We start from the raw sequence: 13,922 nt of genomic DNA, 5'->3' as shown, positions 1-13,922 counted from the left end.
TTTAAACGATAGCTTGTTAAAAGTTCCCATATACAGAATGGAATAATGATTTGCAATCAACATTGTATTACTTCTTTATTTTAGCAAGAACAGTGGCATTCTGCAAATGAAGACCTCTTGACTCGTGTTGAGACTCTTCAGACTAATGTCAAGCTGTTAGAAACCCAACTGCTAGAAATCCAGAAAGCCAAAGCGAAAGTGGATAAGGAACTTGAAGCTGAAAAGCTTCTAAAAGAACAAAAAATAAAGGTAAACAGTACAAATTATAAAAGCAGAAAATAAAACAATTACTTTGATTATTTGAATTTAGAGCACAAACTATTTTTGCAGGACCATGCTAACTCTGTCAGAGAAGTGGAAGAATTTCAGACATTACTACAGAAAGAAAAAAAGCATCTTCAGAAAGTTTTGGAAGAGCTAGAATTGGCAAAGAAGGTAGATGAGTGGTTTTCTTATTTGCTTGTCATACTTCTAGTTAAATATTTGTCATATTTTGACATTATTTGGTTTTGATAGTTTCAGAATCCTAACTTTTATTTGAATAATAGCATATTAATTTAGAGTATGAGAGAAATAGCTAATGACTTATAGACAAGGAATAACATCAAAAATTGCATGTTTTAATTTTACATGATGCTGAAATGTTTTAATATACAGGATGCTCACAAAAGTACATTGATGGATATGGAAATAGCTGATTATGAGCGTTTTGTAAAAGAACTTAATCAAAACATTACCGACAAAAGTAGCAGAATTGAAGATCTCGAGCAAGAAATTAAAATACAAAACCAGAAGAAAGAAATTCTAGAGGAAGAAACCAGTAAGCAGCTTTTTAGAATTTAAGCTTCCTTTTCTCCCTATAAAAGGATATATATCAGTCCAAGAAGGCTTTGAATTCTGATTCAAAGTAATGTGCTATAAAACTGGCATATTTTAATACAGTGAAACTCAGTAGTCCGTTAACAGACAGGAATATATGTTCCCAGAATGAATATTGTTGCAATGGTTAATATTGTCTAATCAGCTAAATGCTTATTAAACAAGCTTTACTCTAACAACTATGTTGTTAAGAGTTAAAAACAGATCATTGAATTTTTGTGCAAACTTTTGTCCAATGATGTGACCTGCTGTTATAAACTAAAAGAAGTACAAGAAAAAGAAATTTCAATAAAAGAGAAGCTTTATTATCAAAGTAGAATTTGCACAAACTCCTAAGTAGGGAAATCATGTTTAATTAAATTTCAGCTTTTCTAAATGACTTGTTTTTCTAAACAAGTCAGCAACAAGGATTACTTTGTTCCTTAGAATCCTTACAGAACTCTGTACAGGAGTACGAGGAAAAGAATGGCAAACTCAAGCAATTACTGGTAAAAACAAAAAAAGAGTTGGCAGACTCAAAACAAGCAGTAAGTTTATGTTTTCCACTATTAATTCAGTTTTACTGCCTTCTGACAACAGTCTATAATAATGTTTTCATGGTGTTATTATGAATTTTTTTTTTATTCCAGGAAAATGAACTTTTAAGATTTCAGGCATCTCTCAAGGGAGAACTAGAAGCCAATCAGCAACAAATGGAAGATTATAAGGCAAGATCCTTCCACCACCCCCTCCACTTTCAGACTAGTAAAAAAAGAGTATTATATCCATATCGATATTGCATCCAATGTCTGCTTGGGATGTGTGTATTACAACTTCCACTCCTCTTTCAATTCATCGAATAAATCTGAACTGCGTGAATACTGTATGTTTGTTTCATCACCAGTGATGCTGTGGATATTGCAATGGCTATAAAATTTATTTTCATTGTGAGAACTGGAACTCAGATATTCAGGGCAATTTCCCCACATTTGGCTAGAGAGGAATTTCCCCAAATATAAGGAGCTGTAGGCCTTTCACAGAAGATCCCTGAACTGGTTCTGGATGCATGAGTTCCTGAATTACACAGGAATTCCTTTCGCATTCCCGTTTTTACGTATTTTGAATCTTGGGCTGCATGTATGTAGAAATACAATATGACAGCCTCCATTTTATGTATGTAAAAAAGCAGCAGCAACCATTTTCGCATCCCTTTGTGATGTACATGTCAAGATCTACATTTGGGGATTTTTCCTGTGCTATATAGCAAAAGTGGCCTCTCGGTCATTCCTCTGTTAATTTGATTTGCTTACTTGGAGGCAGCACTTCATGACTTTGCCAATCTTAAGTTTTGTTTGATTAAACTCCTTTTGCCACAGCTATATGTCACAAGACACTTTTCTTGAAATGCACAGTATATAAATTTTATTAATTAATTAATTAGCTTACAATTGAAAACAGTAAATACAGACTCAGTTTACTATTGGCCTTAAAAATCAGAGTAAAGAGAATCCTTGTACTGAAATAAAGGTATCTTTGCAGATCCAGCTGTCTGAACTAACTTGCGAAAGACACAAAATTCAGGAACATCTGCGGACTTCGCTAGAGCAGCATCAGCGAGTTTTGAGTACTTATCAGCAGAAAGTAGCTGCTCTCCAAGAAGAATGTAATGCAGCAAAGGTATTTCAAGCCAACTTCGTCCGGTTGCCCCTTAACAATTCCTCAGCGAACAATTCAGTAGACAGCTTAGATAGTAAGGGACAGGTGGCCTTAATGGAGATGTGTTGTTATTTAGACAAACAGGGCTGAAAGCAGTAAGTCCAGAGCATTTGGATCACATTCAGAAGCTGTTTTTGCAGATTCACGGGCGAGGGAGGAGGCACAGCACAGAGGTTCTGTTAATACAGGTGACCCTTGACTTAACAACAGTTGATTTAGTGACCATTCAAAGTTAACAGTGGCAGCAAAAAAAAGTCACTTATGACCATTTTTCACATTTATGACCATTGCAGCATTCCCATGGTCACATGATCAAAATTTGGCCGCCTGGCCACTGACTCATTTGTGACGGTTGCAATGTCCTGGGTTCATATGATCACCTTTTGCAATCTTCACATAAGCAAAGTCAATGGGAAAATCAGATTCATTTAAACATGAATTGTGGTGAATCACTTAACAACTATTTCACTTGCTGATAATATGGGGCAAATTCAGTTAACATGCATTTCATTTGGCAACAGAAATGTTGGCTTCAATTATGGTCATAAGTCGTGGACGACCTGTATAGGCAATCTCGGTAAAAGTAGTTGTGGCCTCCTTGTAGATTTTCCAGTCTGGCCTACCAGGTGGGACTGACATTAGTTGTTCACAGTTTGCATTCTGTTATTTGGACCATTCATAGTGTTTAAGCACCTGGAATTAAAGACCTCAGAAATAGATTCCCATCAGGGGTGGATTCCGGCAGCCGCTACTGTTGGTTCGCTCAGGGACGCAGCATGCTCAGGGCTGCGCCGCGCGCATGCACAGTACAACTAAAATTGCTCTGCACATGCGTAGAAGCAAAAGAGAACCGGTTCAGGGGGATGGCAGGTCTGGGTCACTGCCGGTTCCAGCAACCCAGGCCACCAAGCTACTACCGGTTCGGCTGAACCAGTAGTGGTAGGAACCCACCACTGATTTCCATGCAATAGATGCCATGAGGGCAGCTTTGAGATGTGCATATTAAAAGGCAGTAGAAGAGTTCAAACATGGTCAGCATGATATATTGTTTTCTTTAAGAAATATTATTCATCATCTGGACCTGTCACAACTAGGCTGATTGATGCACTATTTATCTCTTACATCTAATATTATAGGCATTTAGTATATTTTCCTACATATCATAACTCTTCTCCAAAGGCTGCATAGACAAGGAGTGACTTTCATTTGATTGTAAGGCACTTAAATGAAGTATGGCGCTGTAAAAAGCCCTACGTGTGTATGTTTTTAGCAGAAATTACCAAAGTTTGATTCACAAGAGTGTATTAAAAGGTGGCTTATAAATATTCACCATAAAAACGCCTTTTAAATGGTCACCGTTTGTGGGGACTGTTTTAAAAACAAACAATTTACATTTTCAGTACCTACTTTGTACTTGATATTAGTAGTTGGACAAGTGTAGACTCTATTTACCAAAGACTATTTTGGAAAGCAGATGGAAAATATGCTAAAATATTTGTACTATGGGAGACCAGTTTGAATAATCTGTGCAGTGCACTAGGCTAAAAGATAGATACTCTGTTTATAGCAGAGTGCTCTTGTGAGCAATGTGCAATTTCCAATCTTGTTTGTTTTTGCAAAATTGAATGACTCAGAATGCAATTATAGCTAGGTTTTGGATGGATGTAGCTTTAAAAAGGGACTGGTTTATGTCTTGATGTGTCATGTTAAAATCAGAACTTCTAAAATTGTTGTGCTAGTTTGCACAGTAATTGTCCTGTGAAGCACCTGGGTATACTTTGGTTACAAATAACATTGTACTTATTCTATCATTTATGGTGTATGGGGAGGGTGTGAAATAACATTGGTCTTTGTTTTGAAAGAATTTTTTTGTGTTATTCCAATAAAATTAGGCATATATTCATTACATTCAAACAGTTTATCTTATGAAGGTGGAGAAAGAAAAAATATTAACTCGTCCTTAGTGAATAAGTGGTTACTTAATTATTTATAAAGAAAGTATGGTAGTTATTGACTTATGGCAATTGGAACTAGAATTTCTGTTACTAAGTAGTACAATCATGAAGCAGTGAGTCAAGGAGTATGGATAGAGCTCAAGGTCAGGGAGGATGCATGGGGGATGCATGAGAGGCACAGTGAAGATCAACAAGGTTGTCAGCGGGTGTGTGAGAGGGGCAATTCACATCAGGCAGGGTTTATGGGGGCCAATGGGAGTCAGGTAGAGTGTGTTTGGGGGAGGGAGGAGTGCCAATTCAGAGATGCTGGCAATCTTTCCTGCTGGCTTTCCCATTGACTTTCTGGTTGGTAATCAGAGTGCTGCAGCCAGTCATAAGTAAGATCCAATTGTCAAGCGGCCAGATAATGATCAGGTGATCTTGGAGTTGCTGGCATGGGCAGATCTCCATAGCCATCATTTGTTCAGCAACATCATAGCTTTGAATGGAACAAGTGATCATAGATCAAGGACTAACCGTAGTTAGTTTCATTTTATCATGTGTCTATTGCAGGAAGAACATTCTGCTGTAACCTCTGAATTTGAAAACTACAAAGTCCGAGTTCATAATGTATTGAAACAAAAGAATAAATCTTCACAATCTGAAACTGATGTGACCAAACAAGAAAGGTAAGCTCCTGGCTCAAGAATCATCTTTGAAGATAGAAGAGTGATCATCTGGAATCCACTATTTTGTATAAAGTCTGGATAATTTCTGTTCTGATTTTTTAAACAAAATATTTAATCAATTGGCTATTTTTACCTTTAAAATTGGCTGAATGGGCTAATATGCTAAAGAACTGGTTAGCTCTTCCTCTTGTTCTTTTTTCAAGAAAGAAATATAAAAGAAAATTTACAGTTTTTTAAAAAAATCTCTTTTCCTTTCTATTCTGTGAAAATCTCACCACAACTGAAGTCACATCTAAAAAAACAACGTAAAGCAGTTCTAGTAGTTGACCTAGGTTTGTATTTTATGTGAAATATGTCATTTTAGTGTGTTCAGATCCTACAGCTACAATTCAGTCTCTATCCATAAGTTCATATAATATCCATATAACTGGATGGCAATGCATTAGGTTTCAAAGGATTCACTTGTCCAAGAGGTGGGAATCAAGAAAAATCCCCATTACCTAAATCAGTTTTCTCAACCTTAGCAACTTCATGATATGTGGACTTCAACTCCCAGAATTCCCCAGCCAGGATGCCATGAGAAATATTGATCTAAATGTTCTCCAGAATAATAATAGCGGAACGTTTCATTCCATGTACATTTCATGGAATACATTTTTGTGAATATATTTTAGAAAACCCAAATCCATTTATTATTTCTGTCACTATTATTTTACAATTCAATTATACAACAATCAACCACATTGATCTCATGATCATATTCAATAAAATACGGAATAAACTGTTTTAGAGGCCTGAAAATAAATAAATAAACAAATAAATAAATAATATTGAATGTATATGCCACCCGACTCACAGTGATCCTGGGAATAAATAAAATGCCTTGAAACATTTAATGTGCAGCACTTTAAAGATCATCAAATGACCCACTTCCAACTTGAGAGACAATTTTTCATGAAGCTTCCTGTTCAAAATTGTTCAAATTGCTCATCTCTATGTTAATAACTTGTAACTTTTAAAGAGGCAAGTTATACATTTTCAAATGTTTTGTGAAATTTCCTTTCTTTTAGAGAACATATGGAAAAAGTAATAGAACAACTGAAGATTAAATTGCAAGAGACACAACATAATTTACAAACAAGCGTGGTAGACCTTCAGACTTTGCAGTCTGAACATGATGCATTGTTGGAGAGGCACAATAAGATTCTTCAAGAGACCGTAGCAAAGGAAGCAGAACTCCGAGAAAAGTAAGTTTCTTTAGCATATATATATTTTTACTGTTGGCTTATGATTAGCCATGATTTGTTTTTAATTACGTGTCCAAATATTTTCTTCATTAATAATATTTATATCTAAAAACCAATATACCTGTAATGGATGTATCTCTTAATAAAGTAATCTGTTTATAGAAATGGTCAGCAGTGGTACAATAGCTACTCCTTCCTTTTAGTACCAGGTATTGGTTACTTTTTCTAATATTGAAACTTGGGTGGGTGGGATATTTTACAGACTTTGCACAATACAATCTGAAAATGTGGTAATAAAGTCAGAACATGCACAGATTGTGAGTCAGCTGACAGCCCAGAATGAAGCTCTTCGGAATAGCTTCCGGGATCAAGTCAGACATCTTCAAGAGGACCACAGAAAGACAGTGGAAACATTACAACAGCAGCTGTCTAAAGTTGAAGCCCAGCTTTTTCAACTCCAAAGTGAGCCAAGCATCAAAAGTAAGCAGTGATCCATTTTTCATTGTGGGGGGAGGGGATGTAAATTCCATCAAGGCTACCTAATCCACTATACTCATATGCCAAAATTTAAATTAAGATTATTCTCTTGGTAAGTCACATGCATTTAAATAAATGATTTTAAGGTGAAATTTAATTTTTGTCACTAAATCAAGTGACTTATTTTATTATGGTCTGGGAAGATTCAGTTGAAGACAGTTTAGTTCAGGTAGCAAAGTTAAAGGCATCTGAAAGAGTAATTTACTGTGTATAATTGATAATTTAATGCAATGGCTTCATTTGCAATAAAAACGAGTAGTGATTGATTTTCCTAAAATATTTTGGAGCAGCTCTGTGGAAAGCTACTTGATGTTTTTGATGCTGTTTTATTATGTTCTATATATATTTCAGAGTATAAGACGCACTCCCCCCCCCAAAAAAAAGTTGGTGGAAATGTCTGTGCATCTTATACAGCTAATGTTGCCGAAGCCCCGCCCACTCTTCGGGCATTTTCAGCCTCTGTGCATCCCGTTTTTGGGCTTTGTATGCTCCATTTTAGACCTGATCCCCTGCAGGGATCACCATAGCACATTGCCACTAATCACCGCCTCCATGTGTCGTATTTTCAGTCTCTGAATGCCCCATCTTTGGCCTCCTCAGTGATCAGCGGCAATGTGCTGTGCCAATCCCCGCAGACTGGAACAGGTCTAAAACAGGTATGCAGAGGCCAAAAATGCAATGCGCGGAAGCCAAAATATGACACACAGAAGCTGTGATGGGCTGGGGCGATCCAGCAAACAGCCTGAAAGAGCTTGGTGGTATTCTGGGAGGCCAATCAAACCGCCAATAAGCTGCTCGTGCTGAATCAGGCTGCGATAACGTGCTGAAGCTGACCAGGCTGTTTGCTGCTTGCTGCAAGGACGCTAGCTAGATGAATATGGATGGATGCTGATAGGCAAAGGCAGATTTTTTTTTCTTCTTTTCCTCCCCCAAAACTAATGCTATCGGAGCATCTTACACTCCGAAAAATATGGTAATTTTCTAATGCTCTTGTAACTCTCAAATAATAGTCTCAATTATTTTCTATTCATTTGTTTTTCAGATTCTGTTCCTTCCATTCTATCAACCAAAAGTTTGCGAGAAAGAAGGAGCACTGACCTTCCTCTTCTTGACGTGCATGCTGTAACTAGAGAAGAAGGTGAAGGAATGGAAACCACGGACACAGAGTCTGTGTCGTCTGCCAGTACCCATGTACCATCCTTGGAACAGCTTCTCAATACTCCAGAAATGAAATTTGGTAAGATGGCCATACAGTGGGGCATGGCAGATTAGAGTTTGTTTCTAACATATTATCAGAATCATTCATTTGGAATATGTTATAGCTCAGCAACAAATGAAATATAATATATTATGCATTTAAAATATAACCAGTAGAAAAATTATTATGATAGAGTAACTGCTACTCTGCCCGTGAATCATTAGGTTACATATTATTATGGAAATAACCTTGTTTACATTTCTCCATGGATATTCAAATGCTCCCTTTGCTGGACTGTTTTTGAATTTTGGAGAATGGCCTTGGCCTGGCTATTTTTGTCAAAATAGCCTTTCATTGTGCAAGTTTCTTCATCTACCTTGTATTGGAGGTCTTTTGCATCATCCATTACAGCAGTGTTCCCAATCTTAACCATTTTAAGGTGTGTGGACGTCAACTCCCGAGTATTCTGGGAAACATTGTGCTACAGTTAGAGATACAGAGAAGCAGAGAAGTGAACAAACCCCCATCTAAGTTTCATTTTGTGATAAAGTAGCTTGTCTTACAAATCTCTGTTGTTCTTAAATTGATGGTGCCAATTAATAGTATTCTAAACAGATGTAGAATTTTCATATATTATTTTTATAATGTTAACTAATTAAAACAGTTGTGGCTAATGTAAATTATGTAATACATAGACAACTGATGGCTAGCATTCTGAAGGTTCATAAATTAAAAAAGGTTTGCTTTTGATATTGTTTGCACCAGTAAGAATGGAAATTTGGACTTTAATGTTTTTTAAAAAATAAGTGTAAAATGCATACTATTTTTGGTTACAGCCATACATTGGAATCCATATAGTTAAAAAAAATACTGAGCTAACCAGAAATTTGCTTTTTGGAAACAATTTTAGAACCTCCACAATGGGAAGCAGAACTTACAAAACAAGAGTTGGTCCAGAAGTTAAACACAACATCAAAGAGTGCTGATCACTTAAGTGGATTGCTTCGTGAGTCAGAAGCAACCAATGTCATCCTAATGGAACAAATTAAGGTTAGCAGACTTGTACTTACCATGCTTCAACTTAGATTTAAAGTATATGTGAAGTTGATGACATTTTGCTCTTATTTACACAACAATAATTCACACACTCTACTATCATGCCATCCTTCATTTGACTCCTATTCCTGTAAGTAGTGATTCTCTTGTTAGAGGTTTCGTTGGTTGGGCAACAGGTAATTTTGTGGATAAATAAGCAAATAAAATACAGAAGGATGGAAGAGGGGAGAGAAGTTGCCCATTACAGAATTTTGCTCCTGAAATAATGTTTAGAATCCTTCAAGATATTTAAAAAGAGATGGACATTAAATTTCTTAGTTAAGAAGTCTACATTTGTCTAACTACTAAATTAAGACATATGATTTCGTCCTGGTCTGTTATCCATTATGGTTTCAAATGAATACGTATGTTAAAAATAATTGGGGTTCAGCTTTTCAATGTGTTTATAAAATGTAGAATTTGTCATCTGATAAAGAACTATGGCTGTATAGAACCTGGGATATGCAAAGCCAAGTCACGGGCAAGAGCACTAGTCAAAGCCAGGGGAGTGTAAACCAAAATAAACAATTGTTCATGACAAAGGCAAATTTCCCCAATCCCCATCGTCCCCAGCCCCTGGCCTCTCCAAGCATTCCAAGGAAGATGTGCCGTCTCCATCGGCCAGTGCCGGTTCCAACTCTTCCTCAGAACCTGGCCATGACAGTTATTTTGTTAAGGCCTAAAAAAGTGATAGCAATAGCACTCATGTGCTGCTCCATAGTGCTTTACAGCACTCTCTAAGCAGTTTACAAAGGTCAGCATATTTCCCTCAACAATCTGGGTCCTCATTTTATTGACCTCGGAAGGATGGAAGGCCGAGTCAACCTTGAGTTGTTCAGGAACAAACTCCTCTCCAGCGGTGAGCAGAGTTAGCCTGCAATACTGTGTTCTAATCACTGTGACACCACGGCTCCAATAGATGTGCTGTTACCCCTACAACTCAAGAGAAGCTTCTGTATTTTGCCATCAGATGGGACCCTTGAAATCAGAAGGAACACAGTGCCAAGTCCCTGGCAGATTTGAAGATCGTTGGTGTTCTCAGTTAATCTTTGCTTGACAGCGAAGGAATTTATTATATGAGAAATCAGGAAATGTGAGTTTTATTCCTTTTAGCCTGAGACACATGATTAGGAATTGTGAGAAATTTATTCAGCAATACCTGAAAGTCCACAATCACGTATTCATGGTTGCACCATATTTATCTTGGATGTTTCAACATGGAATACCTGCTTATATTGTTTTCAGGGCTATTTTTCTAGCATAAGTTGGCCTGATAAACTCTGTGCTTTCTTGTCTTCGTTCTGAGAAATATATTTCTTTGGGTTTTTGTTTTTGTTTTTCCTTCTCAGCTTCTTAAAAGTGAAATAAGGCGATTAGAAAGAAACCAGGAACGAGAGAAATCTCTTGCTAATCTGGAGTATTTGAAGAATGTTCTATTGCAGTTTATATTTCTAAAATCAGGCAGTGAAAGACAGAGACTTCTTCCAGTAATAGACACCATGTTGCAACTAAGCCCAGAAGAAAAAGGAAAACTTGTTGCAATTGCTCAAGGTATGCCAGTCTGTTTTGCTACTACTAGCATTGTTAAAGGAAGGGACACATGGTAACATTTGTTTGAATATATCTGCAACTAATTCCAACCATTGTTTTCCTGTATTTGACACTGTTGAAAAAAGACTATTTAACAAACGCAATAGTACAGTCTATACTGCTGCTCCTAAGAAACCATCTGTGACTGCTTATGTTCAAATTATTCAAAACATTCTACTATAGAGTGATTTTCTTTCTCAATATTTATTAATTTATTCATTTAAAAAAACATTGAGCAAAAGTGCCTTAAAATCATTATCCAATAGATCTGTATGGACCAAGCGAGTGCCTGTTTCATGGCAGATTCTTGATATTTCTTGCTTAAATCTGCTGGATCTCTTCCACTCACAAAAATGATGTCCTTCAATTCAATATGTTAGTCAGTAAAGGTGCTATCGGATGCATCCTGGTCATTTGCTATCATAGGCTAACATAGGCTGACCGGACGCAATGTGTGTTGGCAAGGGGGAAGAGGTCGACCCTGAGGTCACTCACTTGTGGGGTGCCTCAGGGGTCGGTCCTCTCGCCCCTTCTGTTCAATGCATATGTGAAGCCGCTGGGGGAGATCATCTGTGGTTTTGGGGTGGAGTATCATCTGTACGCTGATGACACGCAGCTGTACATTTCCACCCCAGACCACCCCAACGAGGCTGTCGAGGTGATGACCCGGTGTTTGGAAGCCGTGGGGGTCTGGATGGGGGACAACAGACTCAAGCTCAACCCCTCCAAGACTGAGTGGCTGTGGCTACCGGCACCCCGGTTCAGTCAGTTGATTCCATCACTGACCATAGGGGGCGAGCAATTGCCCCCTGTGGAACGGGCGCGCAATTTGGGCGTCCTCCTAGATGCCCGGCTGTCAATGGATGACCATGTGGCAGCCGTGGCAAGGGGGGCGTTCCACCAGGTTCGCCTGGTGCGCCAATTGCGCCCCCTACTGGACCGAGATGCCCTACGCACGGTCACTCATGCACTGGTGACGTCTCGGCTGGACTACTGCAATGCCCTCTACATGGGGCTTCCCTTGGGACGCGCTCGAAGACTGCAGCTAGTCCAGAACGCAGCCGCGCGGGCTATTATGGGGAGTACTAGGTACTCCCACGTAACACCGCTCCTGCGCGAGCTGCACTGGCTACCTGTGGTCTTTCGAGTGCGTTTCAAGGTGTTAATTACTATCTTTAAAGCGCTCCATGGCTCAGGACCTAGGTACTTGCGGGATCGCATCCTACCACACACTTCCCTGCGACCGATTCGCTCTCACAGGGAAGGCCGTCCCTCCGGGTGCCGTCCACTAAGCAATGCCAACGGGCGGCGCCTAGGAGTAGAGCCTTCTCTGTGATGGGCCCAACCCTCTGGAATGACCTCCCCCCCGATATCAGAACCACCACCGACTTCCGCTCCTTTCGACAAAAACTGAAGACTCACCTGTTCCGTTTAGCCGGCCTGGCCCATTCATAGTTTATTCTACCTCCTGGCAGATATTTTAATTGGGTATTTTTAGGGTTATTTAAATATTGTTTTTAACTGCTTTGCTTTAGATATGTACAGTTTTCCTTATTGCCTCCTCTTTGTGTTTGTATTTTCTATTTATTGATGTGTTTTTATTTGACTGTACACCGCCCCGAGTCCCTTTGGGGAGAGGGGGCGGTATAAAAATCTAAATAAAAGTAAAGTAAAGTAAAGCTCTCCTGCCATTGGTGATTCTAATCAAACTAATCTTCTCAAGTGTACACATTTAAGGTATAGTGTAATTTCTTAAAAGTTTGAATTGTGATTTATGTCTTGTCATTTAAATCTGGGGCCGGATATTTAAAACCAATATGGGTTGTGTTGTGTTTTGTAAGGTGACGAAGAGACCCTGTCCCAAGCTTCTGGATGGGCATCATATTTACACAGCTGGTCCGGACTCCGATGAGTTTTCCTTGTTTGGGCATGCAAAATCGGCAGCTGCACTGGGAAGAATTTCAACCACAAAAATGAAGCATATAGCCGGGTAACTTTTGTTTGGGGTTTTCCCACAACTGCCTCAGTTGTTTGTTTTTTTTTGTTCTGTTTTTAAGAAATAATAACATTCGAAATGAGACTTGTTAAAGGACTTGGAGTAATATCTTGTAGTTTCAGGACTCCTTGTTTAGGGCAAGTATGGAGGTTTTCAGTGAACTTCCCTCCTAGCAAGAGCTATCCTTTTCATTGACTGGTGAGACAATTTTGCATAGCATACTTTGTGACTGTGTCATTCATGAAAATGAATATGTAAGCTTTCACAGAGCAAAATTATGTACGTTGTAGACACACAAACACACACACACACACACACACCCTCCCAGGTTGGAATTTCTGGCAGTAGGAGGCTTCCATAATCTGCTATCCTCCACAGTAGATTCAATACAACTTCTAAAACATTCAGCCTTGGAATTCTATATGTTGCAGTTCAAAACATCTAGAGCAGTGTTTCTCAAACTTGGCGACTTTAAGTCCTGTGGACTTCAACTCCCAGAATTCCCCAGCCAGCTATGCTGGCTGGGGGATTCTGGGAGTTGAAGTCCACAGGACTTAAAGTCGCCAAGTTTGAGAAACACTGATCTAGAGGATATTAACTTTGGCTGAGCTACCACTTGCATTCCTCCTTTTTATCTGTCTAGGAGAAGTATGATTCAGTATGGTGATCTGTGGTAAGCCTATCATTGACAGAAAATGCTGACTACAGACTTCCTATGCTGTCTGAAGCTTTCTTTAGTACCTCAAACTAAAGAGAGAGAGAGAAGATTTTGCTGAGCTTTAAAATGCTTATTCTTCTGGAACTGGAAGCCGAATGCAAAAATAAAGTGAATGTCTTCTGCACATTGACGTTATTTTAACAGCAAGACATTTCCCAAGCTTATTTAATGATTCTTTAGACTAATAATATACATTTTGTCTTGGGACACTGCTTTGACAGATTATTCCATTTTCCATTCAATCACTACTTGAAAAAGACTAAGAGCAAACTTTTAAAAATCAAATTGAAAACAAATATGCATCATTTAAAAATCAGTTGGAAACTGCATTCTACTATCATTCA

At 38.4% G+C, this 13,922-nt stretch overlaps 1 protein-coding gene across 1 annotated transcript in view; it reads left to right on the top strand.

Annotated features, from left to right (window-relative positions):
* The window catches only part of GCC2 (GRIP and coiled-coil domain containing 2), a 29,513-nt gene extending 16,212 nt beyond the window's left edge, over nucleotides 1-13,301 (top strand). The window contains exons 11-23 of the mRNA XM_081947086.1: nucleotides 85-249; nucleotides 331-435; nucleotides 658-820; nucleotides 1,306-1,406; nucleotides 1,509-1,586; nucleotides 2,398-2,535; nucleotides 5,082-5,197; nucleotides 6,268-6,444; nucleotides 6,707-6,924; nucleotides 8,024-8,218; nucleotides 9,090-9,229; nucleotides 10,624-10,825; nucleotides 12,706-13,301. Of these exons, the coding sequence (XP_081803212.1) occupies nucleotides 85-249; nucleotides 331-435; nucleotides 658-820; nucleotides 1,306-1,406; nucleotides 1,509-1,586; nucleotides 2,398-2,535; nucleotides 5,082-5,197; nucleotides 6,268-6,444; nucleotides 6,707-6,924; nucleotides 8,024-8,218; nucleotides 9,090-9,229; nucleotides 10,624-10,825; nucleotides 12,706-12,776 (1,869 nt within the window). The 3' untranslated portion in view covers nucleotides 12,777-13,301. The remainder of the gene's footprint in view (nucleotides 1-84; nucleotides 250-330; nucleotides 436-657; nucleotides 821-1,305; nucleotides 1,407-1,508; nucleotides 1,587-2,397; nucleotides 2,536-5,081; nucleotides 5,198-6,267; nucleotides 6,445-6,706; nucleotides 6,925-8,023; nucleotides 8,219-9,089; nucleotides 9,230-10,623; nucleotides 10,826-12,705) is intronic.
* The last annotated feature ends 621 nt before the right edge of the window (nucleotides 13,302-13,922 follow it).

The sequence above is a fragment of the Natrix helvetica genome, assembly GCF_964273705.1.
Source record: "Natrix helvetica genome assembly, chromosome: 3".
NCBI lineage: Eukaryota > Metazoa > Chordata > Lepidosauria > Squamata > Natricidae > Natrix > Natrix helvetica.
This window is presented reverse-complemented; position numbering and strand designations above follow the sequence as displayed.